Genomic DNA, 13,522 nt, shown 5'->3' with positions numbered 1-13,522 from the left:
GAGTAAAAAACAGCAGGTGCTTCGATATAACGCGTAATCCTCCTGCAAGCGCTTCGAAGTTCGAACTCAGTGCCGGGAATTTTTGCGAACTGATTATTAACTGTAGCTATTATTACTGAATATATCTTTAGCACTCTGTACAGATAGAATGTACGACTACAGAAGGCAGCCGCGCCGCGCTTTGACAGTTCGGCTGACCGATTTCCACTTTTTTTAGGGTCATAATCTGCGATACCAACTTGGATACTGGTAAATCGTTGTGCAAGGCGCTTCTGTTAAAGTTTAGCCTAAAATAACGTTCTACACAAACTTAAACTTGTGCTGTACTTTGAGCCTACGCTGTTTTGTAATGGTAAGCCAAGTACTTTGTTGCATAGCGCTGAAACTTGAAACGAGCCTGAGCCACGAGTTGCATGAAGTAGAGTGCAAGTTTGCAACAACAACTATGTGACAAGGTATAGTACTACCATTTTATAATGCAGTAAGTGGTTAAACAGCAGTTTTTTTCACAGCTGCCTGTAGTACTGCATTAACAACGTACAATAAAGAATACAGTAATGTAAATCTCAGCCGAGACCTCATAATATTAAAACAGTACGAGTACAGTTACAGTATTACTAATATAATATTTCCGTAGAAACTTTTCCCTGTGTTCAGTTTCTGAAGAGCTGCTTTTGAAGTTGCTGTTCTGTCCGTCCAATATAAAAAATTAATTGCAGGTGTTTAGCTATATTTCAGAAAGAAATGTTGTATTTAAAGAAGGGCCAATAATGCGACGTTTGTGTTACTCCTGCTGCGTTCAGGACGAGAACTTCATGCGAATCGTACTTTCATCCACCTTTACTGCCTACAAAACTCTGGCAAAAATTACTGCTTACTGAGTAGCAATACGTTATGAAAGCCATCGTGCTGCTGTGGGATTAAAAACTGCAGAAGGAACTGCTTGTTGCAATAATGCTGTGCTGCTGGGGTACGCCCGTTTATTGAGCATTCCCCTGAAACTGATGCTATGAAAGCGCCAATAGCTGTAGGAATATTTTTGGCCTGTGTGTGCTTATATATGGCCCTTCCAGGTTAGTGAATATTAGGGTGCATATTAGGGTGCATTTTCCGAAGCTTGGTGCTGTTAAAACCTTCCAATTTTTACGTGGCCGTATGGTATCATAACACTGTTTTAGTTCGCATGGTACTATAATGATTGAAGTCCATGAGTACAGCAAATGTTTCAAAGTCGCACTGATTTACACATGCAAATGCTTGTACCCATTCTGGGCTTACTGATAATTATTATTTCGCAATGTTTTATAATTACCAGAAAAGAATTTACATTTTCTTAATTTTGTACCACGGATTTCTGTTGCGGCGAAGAATTGGCAAATAACTGTTGCAACCTTTTTCCCTCGCAAGCGATTATCAATAGATTCATATATCCTTACGTCCTTACTTTTTGGAAATTATCTCCTAAATCAAAATTGATTTTTTCAATAAGTTAATAATTTTATAAAATAGAGCATCGCGCAAACGTTCCTACCTTTATCTTTAAAAAAATCTTAAGTTTTGGAGAAGGTTTAAAAAAATTTTTAGAAGCTGTAGTACTTAAAGGTTGTTAGTACTTAAAGGTTGTTAGTTTTGGAAATTATCTCCTAATTCGAGATTCCACTTGTGAAGCTTTTGGTTATTTTATAAAATCCAGCATCTTCTGAAGCTTCCTACCTGCCGCTTGGAAAAAAATTTTGGTTTCCGGAACGTTTTCAAAAACCCTTTCAAACTTTCAGTACTTAGCGTTTAAAGTTCATAGAAATTTCCAGTAAATTCTAGAAACGTCTCGAATGAGCAAATACAAGTTTCGCAACTTAGCAACCTAAACTATAGTAATTTAAAATTGTTAATCCCATCAAACTTATAATTTTTTGTTAATTTTTGAAACCTTTAAGATGTTTTTAAATCTGTTTGAATACCTCAAAATAACTATAAATTTTTCGAAAGTCGGCTCCAAAGCTTTTACATTTCAAGAATTTCTAAATATTTCGACTCGGCCCCGCGCAGCGGGGCCGTTACCTCTAATTTTTTGAGCCTCCAAAGTTTCGAAATTTAAAAATATCTAGAAATCTGAGTACCTCAATATCTCACGGTCTAAATTGTCTAATTTATATGTAATTTCAAAATATCTAAAAGCCAGCCCGCAGCCCGTTTACCGTATTCATTCAAATAGCGGCTCTGTGATGCTGGTGATAGCTTGGGTATTCACTAACCTCAAAATCTGATAAATATGTATTTATTTTATTTTTATAAATACTGAAGAGCTTGACTGAATGGCTGAAAATTCCTAAAGATGCAGCCTGCCAGGTCACTTTGGGCAACCGTTAATTGTTTCTCACAAGTTTCCATTAATTCTCGCTAAAATGTCGGCTGAATGGTTTTTGTGGGCATTGTGTAAATGATCCCATTCCATTCGTTTAATCACCGTTTAAATATTATCGGTCGTACAAAAAAATTCAAGTTTTCAGTTCGTAGATCGGCAATTTAAAGTTACATTAAAAACGTGACCAAAAACCGTGAAAAATGCAAACAAAAAGAAAAATTGCAGAGGCTTTCACAGTTTTTATAATACTGGTCGAATTTAACCGGAAAGCTTGAAAACTGTCCGTATTTCTACATGTTAAAATATTTTCGGAGCTGGCCTCGCTGGGGTTTCATATTTGAAATATTTCTCAAAATCAATTTTATTGCTGTACGAAGTATATATATTTTGTATTTTTTTCATTCTTCCATACCTCGAACAGAACTGGTCGCGCGCTAGCGCGACCGATACTTGTATCTGTATATGATTATAATTTAATTAACCTGCTTTTCTGTGTTCTTCAGGCATTAACGCGACCATACGGTGCAATATCTGTATAACCCCGCCTGAGCAGTTCAAGAACTGTTCGGACACGGGAAACATCAATGTAACCTGTAACGGCACCGACACCTGTCATGTAATAACGACTTTATATAATCCGGACCCCAACAATTTATTCTACTTTGGTATTCAGGTGTTTTGCGCTGTCTAACTGACCCATGAATGACAACCATTTCCGTAGAGCGGGGAATGACACAGCGCAGCTGTCACGCTCCGAAATCCGTCGCGGCGGCAGATGACTGGCAACTGTTTAATACACTATCCAAAGGCGACAACAACACCATGGTCTGCGTTCTCCTTAATGGTAAAGACGTCGTCAAGGGGCCGCCGGGGAAGTTTTTGGCACGCAAGTGTCTGTGCGCCCAACCTTTTGAGAATAAGAACATGGGGTGTAACCAGAAAACATGGGATGAAATCATGGTGCAGCCGGTGATAATACAAAAGGTTCGGATGCAATCAATACATTTGTTTTAACGCATATTATTAAGCATACGCGCGCTCTCGGCTCGAACTCCGTGCTGGAGATTTTTGCGCGCGCAGAGTGATCCCCTTTTGCACGTGGTTTGCCAATTTTATTATTATTATTATTTTAACCCCGGACCGATTTCAAATTTTTTTAAGTTTTAAAGTTTTATTTTTCGGTTATATATGACAGTACTCACTAGAATGACGTTAATTTCTTTGAAGGACTCCTACTCGCCAGATGATATTCTCGTAGCCTACCAACTGGGCGCTAACGCTTCCAGCCGCATCAACGAGCCGCTACCTAGCGGGTTATTACCAAACGAGCCGCTGCCAGTACCGCTTGCCACCACCACCGCCATCACCACTACAGTGTCCGTGGTAACCGAGACGCCGATTTCTGCAGGTAATCTAGCACACCCATCTCGTGACGTGACAAGCTTTGAACTACTACTTTATGTTACAGTAAGCGGGGGCTCAAATACAGGATTGATTGTGGGAGTAGTTGTTGGAGTGGTAAGTTAAAGAAAAGCCGAAGTTCCAGCCAGTATCTATAATCCCGAAATTCCCATCCAATGCGATTTACTTGCTATAAGGAGTCTGACATCATTTAGGTTGTTCTGCTCGGCGCCGTTGGCGGGGGAGCATGGTACTGGTTTAAAGTGCGGAAAGGGAAACCGAAGAAACCGGGCAATCGACCCGCGGCAAAGCCTCAGCCTAAGCAGAAGCAGTGAATCTGGTGCGGTTACTTGAGACTTTTACTTGCAGAGGTTATGATGGGCCGCAAGAATTTTTGGGAGAAGCTGTCTTAAAGACTTGAAAGTGTACGCTTTATTGAAGGCGGTGCGGTTAGTGGTCAGTTAACGGAGGTCAATCGAAGATAATGTTGTTGAGGTGACGGTTGCAAAGAAAAATTCGCAAATAATCCGTTGTTAGCATTACACGATATATATGGAACGTTTCGTACCAAAGAAAAAAACCGGAACGTTTTTTTCCGTCTTGTAGTCACTGTAGTCATCTGTGGACAACCTGTAGACACCATGTAGACAACCTGAGACACCCTGTATACATCCAAAAAAGCCTAAGAAACCAGGTGACTACAGTATGCTTACAGTTGTGTCTACGGGCTGTCTACAGATGACTACCGGCGTTTACAGGCAGAGCATCCGGCTGAACTAAAAAGCGCTGCCTGTAGACAGCGGTAGACATCCGTAGACAGCATGTAGACACCCTGGATACATCCTAAGAAAACCCAAGAAACCTAAGAAACTAGGTGGCTACAGTATGTCTACAGTGGTGTCCACGGGCTGTCTATTAACGACTACCGCTGTATACACGCAGAACATCGAGCTGACCTAAGAAGGGCTGCCTGTATACAGCGGTAGACATCCGTAGACGACCTGTAGACACCCTGTAAACAACCTGTATACATCTTAAGAAACCAGGTGGCTACCGATAGGACTACAGGGTGTCTACAGCCTGTATACAGATGTCTGCTGTGACTACAAGAAGAGAAAAACGGATTCACTTTTTTCTTTGGTACGAAACGTGCCACAGGTGTATATACAATTCAAAGCCCGCACTACATTAGTAAGGTCATTCTCAGACTGAGCAGAAAGCGGCATGCCGCGCTTGATAACCGTCGCGCATGACCTTCACTGCGTCCGATCCGCAGATACTGGACAGAGTCACATTGAGCGGACCTTCCAATCGCTCCACGTAATCGCGCAGCTGTCTACACAGTTTATTAAACAGATTTGAACAGAAATTGTTGGAGTAATACCGTATGACACTGGCTTGTGACCCTTACCGACAGACCCAACTCTTGACCTCGGTGACATTGCGCTGGTTAGCCTCCTGTTCAGAGTCCCGTGCAACTGAAATTCCACCTCGCGGGTCAGTTGGCGACAGTGTCGCTCGGCGCGCAAGTACCGCAGCGGGTTGATGTCGGACTGGCACAGCGCGAGCATGGACAGAGACCACTCTATTGAGTAGGGACCATAAGATAGGGCACGAGCCAGCAAGTAAGGATCATCGGGGCAACGGGCAATCAGGTCCTTCTTACAGTGTGCAGTTGCATTCTGCTTACTATAAATCGAAAATACATACCATAAATCGGCTTTTCTATAATATGCAGTTCGGTCACATTATTATAAGTAATCAATAAACTGCGCACCGGACTGGTTCAGAGTTTTCATTTTCATTAAGTTGCAAACAAAAGCGTAGTTCGGTGTAAAATGAAAAATAACGAACAATTTACCCCACAGTGCTGAAAGACGCGCTTCTTTGTGCGAATTCAGTGGTAGAATAAATTGCTACTAGCAATTTATTCGTTATTGTAATATGAGCCTCGGACTCCCTGATCAGTTTCCACGTTTTTTAATCCTACATTTTTTACTAATTTACAACAGCTGAACTTTTTGTAATATGTATTTAAGTAAGTAAGAAAATTTTGTCATATTAATTTAAGTAATTTTCGAAATATCGATTACATAGCCTACCGGCAAAATTCGTCGGCCAACACTCGATATGGCGCGTAGTCTTCGTTGGTGGCTGGCCAGGGAAGGTTGCGTAGATCATCCTGACTCTGAGAACTCCACTTGTAGTCGCTCTGGGTATTACACGATTCGCGCAACTCGGTACATGTTTCCGCCAAGGCAGTCGCTGCCAAGACGATCACCATTGCGCACCAACAGATCATTTTGCTGGTTTCGATATGCGGTGCAACAATGCTTCTTATTTAGTACTTATTCAGTGCTTACTATTCCGCGCTTCTTATTCAGTTATTTAAAAATCTTAAAGCACTTTTAACGCTGATGCTTAAACGCTCTGTGGGTTACTGACAAAAATAACCCGCAATCACCGGCTAGCAAGTGAGCGGCAACACTATGATTTTGTATTTTAATGTAATCGAATTCGGGACTAGTTGTCTTCGCGCTACAATGATTGCAATGATGATGGCAGAAAGATGCGCTTCCATGATAACGCTAAATGGCGAGATCTTATCGGTGGACGCGTGCTTAACCTTGTGTGAAAGTTGTTACTGGTATTCAACAGGCAATAATGCCTGATACTAGAATAGTACTACTCTGTATTAATGTTTCAGTGATGGATACAGTGTCCATTAAAGGGCACTAAAGGAGAGAAATTCACTACTTTCTTCAACCGCGGTTAATCTCTCACATTGTACGAAACTTCACACGGCTGACACAATTGTAAAATAGCTTCACACGGAAAAAAATTATATTTGCTTATATTTACAATAAACGTATCATATATGCATCTGTTTTGCTGAAATTCGCAATCGACAAATTCTCGAATAAAAATGTATAAAAGCATTATAATTTTATGTAACGCTGCCTGGTGACCGTGTCACCTATAGCAAAAGGACATGCATTTTTTCACGTATGTGACGGAACATCGTACTGGAAAAAATCTACAGACGCTCCTGCGTTTTTAAAAAAATTTTACAGACGCTTCTGCTTGCATGCAGTTTTAATATGAACGCTTTAAAAAACTGATCAGAAAGTACGCCAGCGATTTATGCTGCATTTAAGAGCTGTTACATTTTACTGAACTATGAGTCAAAATCAACCAATTTGGATTTGCCAGTAGGAAGATACTCTAATGATAACGGCAGGTTCGGAAAAAAATGTTTTTAAACACGCCTCGAAAAATGTGAGAAATGTCCGTGCACCATACGTACGACAGACGCCAAAAAATGGTATCTGAACGAGGATTTCGCCTATTTCGAGGATCGGTTTGATCTGCACAAATATGGCGGCGTTTATTCTCACATTCTCTTTTACGACAATAAACTATTCGTATGTCCTTTGGACTAATAATGGTGTTGTTAACGTCGGCATTGTTTTAAAATCAAAAATCTACTCGGCATTTGCAAGGTCATTTTAGGAAATACAGAAAGCGGCATGTTGTGCTCGGTAGCCATCGCGCATAGCTTCCACCGCGTCCGACCCGCAAACGCTGGACAGCGTCGCGTTGAGCGGACCTTCCAGTCGCTCCACGTACGTGCGCAGGCCTCTACACAATTAATAAGTACGTAGTAAGTATACGTACAAATACTTGGTTTATAAATACGCAAATAGTAGACTGCAAAAGAAAAACGCTTAGGTCGGCAACACTTACTCGCAGACCGCACTCTTCACATCGGTGACATTGCGCTGGGACGCCGCCTCCTCCGACCCATGGTGCAACTGGAACTCTACATCGCGTGTTAGTCGGTCACAGTAGCGTTCAGCGCGGGTATACCGCAGCGGATTAATGTCATACTGGCAGAGTGCAGCCCTTGACAGGCCCCATCCTGCCGAGTAAGGACTGTAGTAGAAGTAGCGCGCCGAAATATAGGGATCGTCGGAGCAACGGGCCATCAGGGCCTTCTTGCAGTGTGCTGTTTCGTTTTGCATGCTACGAATGCGGTGCCCGAAAAAGGATTATGAAAAACATAGTTCGGGCTCTGATTTATGACAGTTATAAGAGATTATTACAGTTATTAAATCAAAACCAATACCAAACATTTTCAAAATTAAGTGAAAGCTTTACATTAGTCAGGTAAAATATCTCCTTGATCGGAGTTCGGTTGCTGTATGTACATAGAAAGGATAACTTTTAATGCATGAATAAATTTTTGGAATGCCGATAACATACCGGCAGTGTTTTTCAGCGAGCGCTCTATATGGAGCGTAATCCTCGTTTGTCGCTGGCCAGGGCAAATTGTCTAATTCATGTTCATTCTGTGATGAATACATGTTGTTCCTTAAAACGTCGCACGCTTCCCGTTGTTCCTCGCATGTCTTCGCCAAAACAGCTGCTGCCAACGCGAACAATTTTGTGCAACTGGCCAACATTTTTCTGCTGTTGCGGAAAAGCAATTAAGTACTGTACGCGCGTGTACAGTTCGATTGGTAATTTAGTGGAGACTGTGAATCTTACTATATCCGCAACAGGTATGCACAGGCGTTTATATACGAGCACGAGCTACAGCTGCGAGAAGGCTCAAGATCTACGCTATCTCACCTATCAGTTTTGCCATCTTGATTAAAAGGCAATGCGCTCCATTTGCTAACCGAAGTACCGAACAGAGAACCAAACTAACGCTGGTCAAAAACAATCCATGTGAATTTGCTATAGCTCACTACAGTGTACATGATGTACAGAAACTATTTTCACCCAATCGCATCTTGTTATCTTCTTTAATCACTATGAGTAAGTACTAAGTATGCCTGACTAAATAACGAACAGGTTATTTAAAGTTTATCGGCTTAAATAACGAAAACCGGCTGTCATCACGATGAAAAAATTTTATCAGACCTCGTTCTGCCACACATCTTATTCACATACAGTTTTACTGTGTTCAAAATCTGCAGAAAAAGTACCAGGTGCTTTCAGTTCAGCTTAATGCATTACCTCATGTGCCGAGCGGAGTTGGTAAAATGATAAAAAAAACAGCCAAAAGATATACACGTATCAAGATAAGATATACACGTACACACATAAGATATACACGTATTATGTAGGCATCGCACGACAAGCGGACTCTTCGCAGTTTTTCGCGATGGCCCAGGGAGCAGATGCAGTGGGCCTAGGACATTCATCTTTGCGTGGTCATTTTCGACAAAGTTGTCACTGGACAGTTTATTAAGTTTAAGCAGCAGTAGATATCCTGAAACCGTTTCCACCTGTTATACTATCAAGACTATTCTATTAAAGATTATACTGATAACTGTGGTTCGTTAAATAAATTGTACAGTTTTGAGTTTTGACATTATGCAAAAGTATAGTATTTGCAATATCTGTTAATCCAACAGGTGGTACTGGAGATGGATCATATGATAAAGGAAGGTTTGGAAACGCTTTCTGAATGCCACATGTGCTCTTTTCTGTCTTGTTAATTCATTATACCGAGAAACACTTTCTCATTTGCTGCTTTATTCTCGCAGTTTCTTTATTCTTTTGAGCAAGAAAAATTTTCGGTGGCCATTAACGGCGAAACTTCTCACACCATCTCCTTAAAAAGCATTTTTTAAGTAGAACAAAAAGCAGCGTGCCGCATCCGATACCCATCGCGCATAGTGTGCAGTGTGCACCGTGTCCGATCTGCATACACTGGACAACGTCGCGTTCAGTGGACCTTCCAAACGTTTCACGCCATCGTCCAGATGAGTACACAATTAAGCAGACATTCACCAAAATTTCTCGCTAAAACTGTATCAACCAACATGCCAGGAAAGGAGACACTTACTGACAGATTCCACTTTTTGCATTGGTGACATTTCGCTGGCCAAGAATTAGTTCCAGCTCATAGTGCAACTTGAACTCTACATCGCTGGAGAGCTGGCCAGAGTAGCGTTCGGCGCGGTAATATCGAAGCGGGTTGATGCCGTCCTGGCATAATGCCACCCAGGATAAAGACCACTCAATTGAGGATGGGCTGTACATATCGTAGAACGCCAGTATGTGTGGATCGTCGGGGCAAGGGGCTATCAAGTCTTTTTTGCAGAGTGCCGTTGCATTATTCATGCTACGAAAATAGCGCAAAAAACGCGGTACATACATACTAACAAATGTTGTGCTCTGCTTTATAAAAGGTGACCTGTGCGATCGATTTTGACAATTAATTTTTTAGTTTTAAATAATTGCGGAATTTCTGATACGATATAACCTGTCGTAATTCGTACCGGAAGTTTTTGTCGGCTAACACTCGATATGGAGCGTAATCTTCGTTGGTCGTTGGCCAGGGTAAATTACTGAGCTAATGATCATTCTGGGAGCTCCACATAGCGTCAGCCAAGGCATCACACCGCTCACGCAGTTCCTGGCATGTTTGCGCCAACGCATTTCCTGTTAACACGAACAAAACTGCACACCAGTTGTACATTCTGTGACTGCTGCAAAATTACAGAACTCTATAACTCGTATATTATAGTATCTACAGTTGCTAATACTATGTATGTACAGCTCAAATATGCACGGATAATAATTATACTTGTAGCGAAACTTGTCAGCCGTGTACCGTATCCGGCTAATTATTTCTACACATGATTGTGCAGCCGCTTAAGTATAGTACTACTGCGAGCACAATTTTCAGCTGCAGCCTGCATTTATCATCACGACCATATGCTGTCTGATTTTTATCGACATTAAATCTCGATGCAAACCGGGGCGTACTCATGGTTGGCGGCCAGTTTTAATTACACAGGGTTCCAAGGGGATCCCTCGCAGCTCGACCGCAGAATGTCGGGAAACAAAAGTATATATATGTTTTTTACGTAAAGTGCTATGTTACCTGTACGAGGATGTCAGTATCGCATCTAAACCAATCCCTGTGCTTGCTACCGTGAGTGAGACGTTGTGGCTGTACGTGTTGCTTTTGTACCGTGCTTGGTGTAACCATATGTCACACGTCACACTTCAGACGGGTGACGGCAGCAAGAACAGAGAGTGCTTGCCTCCGCTATTGACAGCCGCTTATAAAAATTAACAATGCTAAGTTCAATACCAATGCACAATATGATTATCAGTAAAGCGAAAATGAGAACCTGGTACAGAAGCATATTAGTGCTTACTTAATACTCGCACGCGTTGGTCTTAGCATTTGCAACGGATTTCGTTTTCTTGTTTGCGCGCTGCTCAACACCGTTGATTACGTTGCGAAAAACGGGATGAATAAACCAGTTCAGTGAGAGTGACGTCCACATCAGCTGTAAGCCTGGAGTAGCAATCGTAAACGCGCGATTATACGCTTTGTTAATCATCTGTATGACGCCGCTGCAGGTGGGATTCAACGAGTATTTACTATTTACCTACTTTGCGGTCCTGCAATATGCTATTGTATTGACATTTTTATGCAGCGCACATGAGTCTTTTTTGGGCGTGCATATGTTATTCACTATACCGCGAAGCGTTTTTCTTATTTTCCGCTTTTATTCTCCAAATTTCGTTACGGTTTTGAGTGCTGACATCGATTTACGGTACCCATTAATGTCGAAAATTTCTCCAGTTTTTAAAGCACACGGCATCACCAACGGTTATATTTTTCAAGTTGAACAGAATGCAGTGTGCCGCGCCCGACACCCATCGCGCATAGTGTCTACCACCGCATCCGATCCGCAGTCCACGGACAGCCATTCGTATAGCGGACCATCCAGTCGGTTCACACAATCGTCCAAGTGCCTACACAATGAAGCAGCCATGCACACAATTTCTCGTTAAAACCGTGATAAAATGAAACTACGATTCACGGCGAAAAAGCGACACTTACTGACAGATCAGACTTTTAGCATTATTAATGGTGACGTTGCTCTGGTAAGGCCACTGTTCCAACTCTTTGTGCAGCTTGAAATCCACAGAATGGGATCGTATGTCGCAGTATCGGTGAGCACGGTAATACCAAAGCGGGTTAACGTCGGACTGGCACAATGCCACCCAGGATAGTGACCACTCTATCGAGGATGGACAGAAGGACTGGTACCACCGACCCTTTACCTGTGGATCATCGGGGCAACGGGTTATCAGGTCCTTCTTGCAGAGTGCCGATGCATTTGTCTTGCTACCAAGACAAAGCGAAATATTAATCTTGTTCCATGTTTTCACTGTTTTGGTTAAGGACAGACTGTCCTTAACCCGCTACGGGCCTGAGGACAGTTACGACGGATTTCGCTAATTAACCGTGAGTGCAAGGCATTTTGGGAATTTTAATACCATAGCGGCATAGCCTATCCTAGTTCCTACCGGCAGTATTCATCGGCCAGCGCTCGGAAAGGAGTGTATTCTTCCTTGGTCGCCGGCCATGGTAAATTACGAAGTGCTTCGTCATCAATAAACGTCCAGTTAGCGTTGGGCAAAGCATCACAGCGCTCACGCAGTTCGTCGCACGTCTGCGCCAACGCATTCCCTGTTAACACCAGCAAAATGGCGCACTGAAAGAACATTTTCTAGTGTCGCAGAATAAAAATGTTTTATTACTTGTGCAAGGTGTTTATATACTGCTCAATCGTGTACGCCTAGAGTACGAGTATACTGACTAAGCATACTGAAACTTTTAAGCCGAGTAGAGGTCTCAGTTACCGTATATAGTTACTTATAAATCGTTCATGTAGTCGTTTAGCCGCCACATAATTTTCACTTGTAGCCGGCGATTATCTTCACGATCAGTGCTATGCTATTTTCATGTGATTATAATCTTAATGAAAAGCGATGCGTGTCCAGGCTTCCAGGCCATGGTAAATTTCTCAAGGTTGCTGCCTGCTGGTGCCTAACGTGCGTTTGCCATCAGCTCGACTGCAGTTCATAAAAAAGCTAGCCTGTGCTATTATCTCATTTTTCCATCTTTTTTAATCGTGATACTTACTCAAGATATGGAAAGTTTACAAATCCATGTAGCAACCTCAACTGCAGAATATCAAAATTGCTTATAAGCATTAAATAGCGGCGCACTGCAAATGTACTGTTTGCATTACTGTCGAGTGTCGAGTATGCGGTACGCAGTGTTACAGTTTAAAATTCAAAAAAGTTGAAAATTTGACCACAGAGCCTCTAGGAAGGTTTAACTGCTCCCATTGGTTTTACATCGGCTTTCAAAAAATATTTGAAGTTCGAACTGAAAGAGATCCATTTCAAAACTAGTTTTGATGTTTTAAGACACATTAATTAGTAAATTTTCTGCCATATTAGTAAGCTCAACCTGACCGTAGAAAGCTTATTTTGACAAGCACTTCTACGGCGATTTGCACTGAAAAGATTTGATAATGTCGACGTAGTTACGAATCGAAAGCCCCACATGAAATTAGCAGGATCGTTTCCAGGTTTAACAAAAAGCAGTGTACTGTGCCCGATAACCGTCGCGCAAAGCGTTTACGGCGTCCGATCCACATGCGCTGGCTAGTGTCACACACAGCCTACCTTGCGGTCACTTCACTTAATCGTCTAGGACAATTAAGCAGACATAACGAGATTTTTTGCTTAAACCGTAGTCACTGTACACTACGGGAAAGAAATGCTCCGGGCTTTTTTACACTTACTGGCACACCGCGCTCTTAATTCGCACAGCGGTCGCATTTCGCTGGGAAATTCATTGCTTAAAGTCACAGTGCAACTTAAACTCCACATCTCGGGTCTGTTGCTTAACGCGGATTAACGCAA

The 13,522-nt window shown here is 42.0% G+C and overlaps 4 protein-coding genes and 1 long non-coding RNA gene across 6 annotated transcripts; 1 reads left to right on the top strand and 4 right to left on the bottom strand.

Annotated features, from left to right (window-relative positions):
• The first annotated feature begins 541 nt into the window (after positions 1 to 541).
• LOC129601541 (uncharacterized) lies at positions 542 to 4,301 on the top strand. The gene is made up of 6 exons (XM_055500381.1): positions 542 to 1,073; positions 2,866 to 3,027; positions 3,084 to 3,346; positions 3,590 to 3,770; positions 3,831 to 3,880; positions 3,979 to 4,301. The coding sequence occupies exons 1-6, from the start codon at positions 1,010 to 1,012 to the stop codon at positions 4,096 to 4,098; spliced, it is 840 nt and encodes a 279-aa protein (XP_055356356.1). The 5' UTR covers positions 542 to 1,009; the 3' UTR covers positions 4,099 to 4,301.
• LOC129601542 (uncharacterized) lies at positions 4,296 to 6,271 on the bottom strand. Its single transcript, XM_055500382.1, has 3 exons — positions 5,866 to 6,271; positions 5,175 to 5,452; positions 4,296 to 5,099 (listed from the first exon to the last, which is right to left on the bottom strand). Exons 1-3 carry the CDS (start codon positions 6,063 to 6,065, stop codon positions 5,053 to 5,055), a joined length of 525 nt encoding a protein of 174 aa, XP_055356357.1. The 5' UTR covers positions 6,066 to 6,271; the 3' UTR covers positions 4,296 to 5,052.
• A 735-nt stretch (positions 6,272 to 7,006) lies between these two features.
• On the bottom strand, positions 7,007 to 8,405 carry LOC129601547 (uncharacterized). Its single transcript, XM_055500388.1, has 3 exons — positions 8,030 to 8,405; positions 7,511 to 7,789; positions 7,007 to 7,405 (listed from the first exon to the last, which is right to left on the bottom strand). Exons 1-3 carry the CDS (start codon positions 8,227 to 8,229, stop codon positions 7,273 to 7,275), a joined length of 612 nt encoding a protein of 203 aa, XP_055356363.1. The 5' UTR covers positions 8,230 to 8,405; the 3' UTR covers positions 7,007 to 7,272.
• A 1,023-nt stretch (positions 8,406 to 9,428) lies between these two features.
• On the bottom strand, positions 9,429 to 11,171 carry LOC129601549 (uncharacterized). 2 transcript variants are annotated; one of them, XR_008692239.1, is made up of 3 exons: positions 10,948 to 11,171; positions 10,060 to 10,222; positions 9,429 to 9,902 (listed from the first exon to the last, which is right to left on the bottom strand). It is a non-coding gene; the product is annotated as an uncharacterized LOC129601549 (long non-coding RNA). The 2 variants fall into 2 exon arrangements; XR_008692240.1 differs by lacking the exon at positions 10,948 to 11,171 and adding an exon at positions 10,368 to 10,414.
• Positions 11,172 to 11,275: 104 nt separating this feature from the next.
• Positions 11,276 to 12,458, bottom strand: LOC129601543 (uncharacterized). The gene is made up of 3 exons (XM_055500383.1): positions 12,113 to 12,458; positions 11,643 to 11,930; positions 11,276 to 11,554 (listed from the first exon to the last, which is right to left on the bottom strand). Exons 1-3 carry the CDS (start codon positions 12,310 to 12,312, stop codon positions 11,419 to 11,421), a joined length of 624 nt encoding a protein of 207 aa, XP_055356358.1. The 5' UTR covers positions 12,313 to 12,458; the 3' UTR covers positions 11,276 to 11,418.
• Between the last annotated feature and the right edge of the window lie 1,064 nt (positions 12,459 to 13,522).

Source organism: Paramacrobiotus metropolitanus, unplaced genomic scaffold (assembly GCF_019649055.1).
Source record: "Paramacrobiotus metropolitanus isolate TYO unplaced genomic scaffold, Prichtersi_v1.0 Parri_scaffold0000249, whole genome shotgun sequence".
Taxonomy (NCBI): Eukaryota; Metazoa; Tardigrada; class Eutardigrada; order Parachela; family Macrobiotidae; genus Paramacrobiotus; species Paramacrobiotus metropolitanus.
The sequence above is the reverse complement of the archived record's forward strand: the minus strand, read 5'-3'. Positions and strand labels throughout refer to the sequence as shown.

Coding starts and splice junctions, on each gene's coding strand:
- LOC129601541 (XM_055500381.1), top strand. CDS start 1,010: ATGAAAGCGCCAATAGCTGTAGGAATATTTTTGGCCTGTGTGTGCTTA. Junction 1,074..2,865: donor CTTATATATGGCCCTTCCAG/GTTAGTGAATAT, acceptor TGTGTTCTTCAG/GCATTAACGCGACCATACGG. Junction 3,771..3,830: donor CGAGACGCCGATTTCTGCAG/GTAATCTAGCAC, acceptor TTTATGTTACAG/TAAGCGGGGGCTCAAATACA.
- LOC129601542 (XM_055500382.1), bottom strand. CDS start 6,065: ATGATCTGTTGGTGCGCAATGGTGATCGTCTTGGCAGCGACTGCCTTG. Junction 5,453..5,865: donor TTGGCCGACGAATTTTGCCG/GTAGGCTATGTA, acceptor TTCGATTTATAG/TAAGCAGAATGCAACTGCAC. Junction 5,100..5,174: donor GTCAAGAGTTGGGTCTGTCG/GTAAGGGTCACA, acceptor TAAACTGTGTAG/ACAGCTGCGCGATTACGTGG.
- LOC129601547 (XM_055500388.1), bottom strand. CDS start 8,229: ATGTTGGCCAGTTGCACAAAATTGTTCGCGTTGGCAGCAGCTGTTTTG. Junction 7,790..8,029: donor CTCGCTGAAAAACACTGCCG/GTATGTTATCGG, acceptor CCGCATTCGTAG/CATGCAAAACGAAACAGCAC. Junction 7,406..7,510: donor GTGAAGAGTGCGGTCTGCGA/GTAAGTGTTGCC, acceptor TTAATTGTGTAG/AGGCCTGCGCACGTACGTGG.
- LOC129601543 (XM_055500383.1), bottom strand. CDS start 12,312: ATGTTCTTTCAGTGCGCCATTTTGCTGGTGTTAACAGGGAATGCGTTG. Junction 11,931..12,112: donor CTGGCCGATGAATACTGCCG/GTAGGAACTAGG, acceptor TTGTCTTGGTAG/CAAGACAAATGCATCGGCAC. Junction 11,555..11,642: donor GCTAAAAGTCTGATCTGTCA/GTAAGTGTCGCT, acceptor TTCATTGTGTAG/GCACTTGGACGATTGTGTGA.